The 1,778-nt window shown below is 43.6% G+C and overlaps 1 protein-coding gene across 1 annotated transcript; it reads right to left on the reverse strand.

The window, feature by feature from the left end:
* Window positions 1-386: 386 nt before the first annotated feature.
* Window positions 387-1,328, reverse strand: LOC115514761 (olfactory receptor 1F12). The gene has a single exon (XM_030316938.1). It carries the CDS (start codon window positions 1,326-1,328, stop codon window positions 387-389), a length of 942 nt encoding a protein of 313 aa, XP_030172798.1.
* Between the last annotated feature and the right edge of the window lie 450 nt (window positions 1,329-1,778).

Genomic DNA, 1,778 nt, shown 5'->3' on the forward strand with positions numbered 1-1,778 from the left:
TTATTCTCTACTGTTTTTCATGCACAACAATGTGGTTACATCCCTCCTGCCTACTCTACGAAGACAGGCCTGGGGGGAGGTGCTCCATTCTGCACTCCCCATGTATGTTTCCATGTTGATCTGAGCCATCTGGAAGTTCTTAATGATGCAATTGAATGTTGATTTCATATTTTTACTGTGATTTTCAGGGACTTTATTGTCCGCATGTTTGCCAACAACAGTAATACCTTTGGGAGCTCAAATAGATAAATCCTGTGATTAGGTAACAAATTTAGGTCGTTGCCAACTTTAGTTAGGTATTTGATAACAGCTTTGTAACTGTGACTGGAATATCAATGATCTCATGAGGACTTGCCTCCTGTTTAATGCCTTTCAATCAGTACAAATTACTGGGAGAAGATTTTGGTCTGGCTCACAGCTTTCTTTAATGCCCCCTTTAGCTCATTGTTCCTTAGACTGTATATGAAGGGGTTCAACATAGGGACTACAACCATGAAGACTACTGATGCAGCTGAGTCTTTTTCAGTTGAATGGTTGGATGAGGGACTCACATAGACCCCTGTGATTGTTCCATAGAAAAGAATGACCAAGGCAAGATGAGATCCACAGGTGGAGAAAGCTTTGAGTTTTCCTTGGGTGGAAGGGATTTTCATCACAGCAGAGATGATGAGGCTGTAGGATGCCAGGATACACCCCGAAGGTACCACAAAAATAAGCCCCACTGCAGCCAGAACTATGAACTGATTGAGACTGGTGTTGGAACAGGAGAGGGGGAGGAGAGAGTTGATATCACAGAAGAAATGGTGGATGATGTTGTTAGAGCAGAAGTGCAGACGGGCGAGCATAAGGGTGTGCAAGAGGGGATTCAAAGTGGCAAGGATCCATGGCACAGCCACCAGAGAGGCACAAAGGCACTGGGTCATGATGGTGGAGTAACGCAAAGGATGACAGATGGCCACAAAACGGTCATATGCCATCACTGTGAGAAGGAAATTGTCCATGTTGGCAAACATCATACAGAAATACATCTGAGCCAGGCAGCCAGGATAGGAGATGGTCTGAGTCTGTGCCTGGATGTTCAGCAGCATCTTGGGAACTGTAGATGAAGGCAGGCAGAGGTCTACTGCAGACAGATTGGCAAGGAAGAAATACATGGGTGTGTGGAGGCGGTGGTCTGAGACAATAGCCAGCAAGATGAGCAAGTTTCCAAGCAGCCCTGTTAAGTAGAGGCACAGGAAAAGTGCAAAGAGGAGAGCCTGCCACTCTGGCCATCTTGAAAAGGCCAAGAGGAGAAATTCGGAGACACTGGTTTGGTTTCCTTGTTCCATTGCCTGGGTATCTCTGCATGAAGACCCAGAAGATGAAATATTTTTGACATCAAAAAAAATTTCCCTTTTTAGTTTTTGTCTACTCCCCTAGTCCCGTTTACTAAATATTTTCTCTTTAGGCCATCCTACCTCCTCTCTGGTAGTCTCCCCCAAGCTTCACTGATCATGGATATGTTCTTCCATTTTATCAGTTGACTTTTTATTTATCCTCCCTTGCCAGGTGCTGCCTGGCTGCCTGCTGTGTGTTGGAAAACATCGGTGAGTCTGACACACTAAGTAACTCTGTGTTGAACTTTGAGATTTAATGAGAAATATTTTCCAGATATTTATCCAACACCCTATGAACCATCCCTCTTGAAAACTAGTCAGGCATAAACACTTAGGATTTATAAGAAGAAGATAAACCATCTTATCTTTTTAAGATTCAAAAGAAAAATATGGTAACATGGT

This window comes from Lynx canadensis, chromosome B2 (genome assembly GCF_007474595.2).
Source record: "Lynx canadensis isolate LIC74 chromosome B2, mLynCan4.pri.v2, whole genome shotgun sequence".
Lineage (NCBI taxonomy): Eukaryota > Metazoa > Chordata > Mammalia > Carnivora > Felidae > Lynx > Lynx canadensis.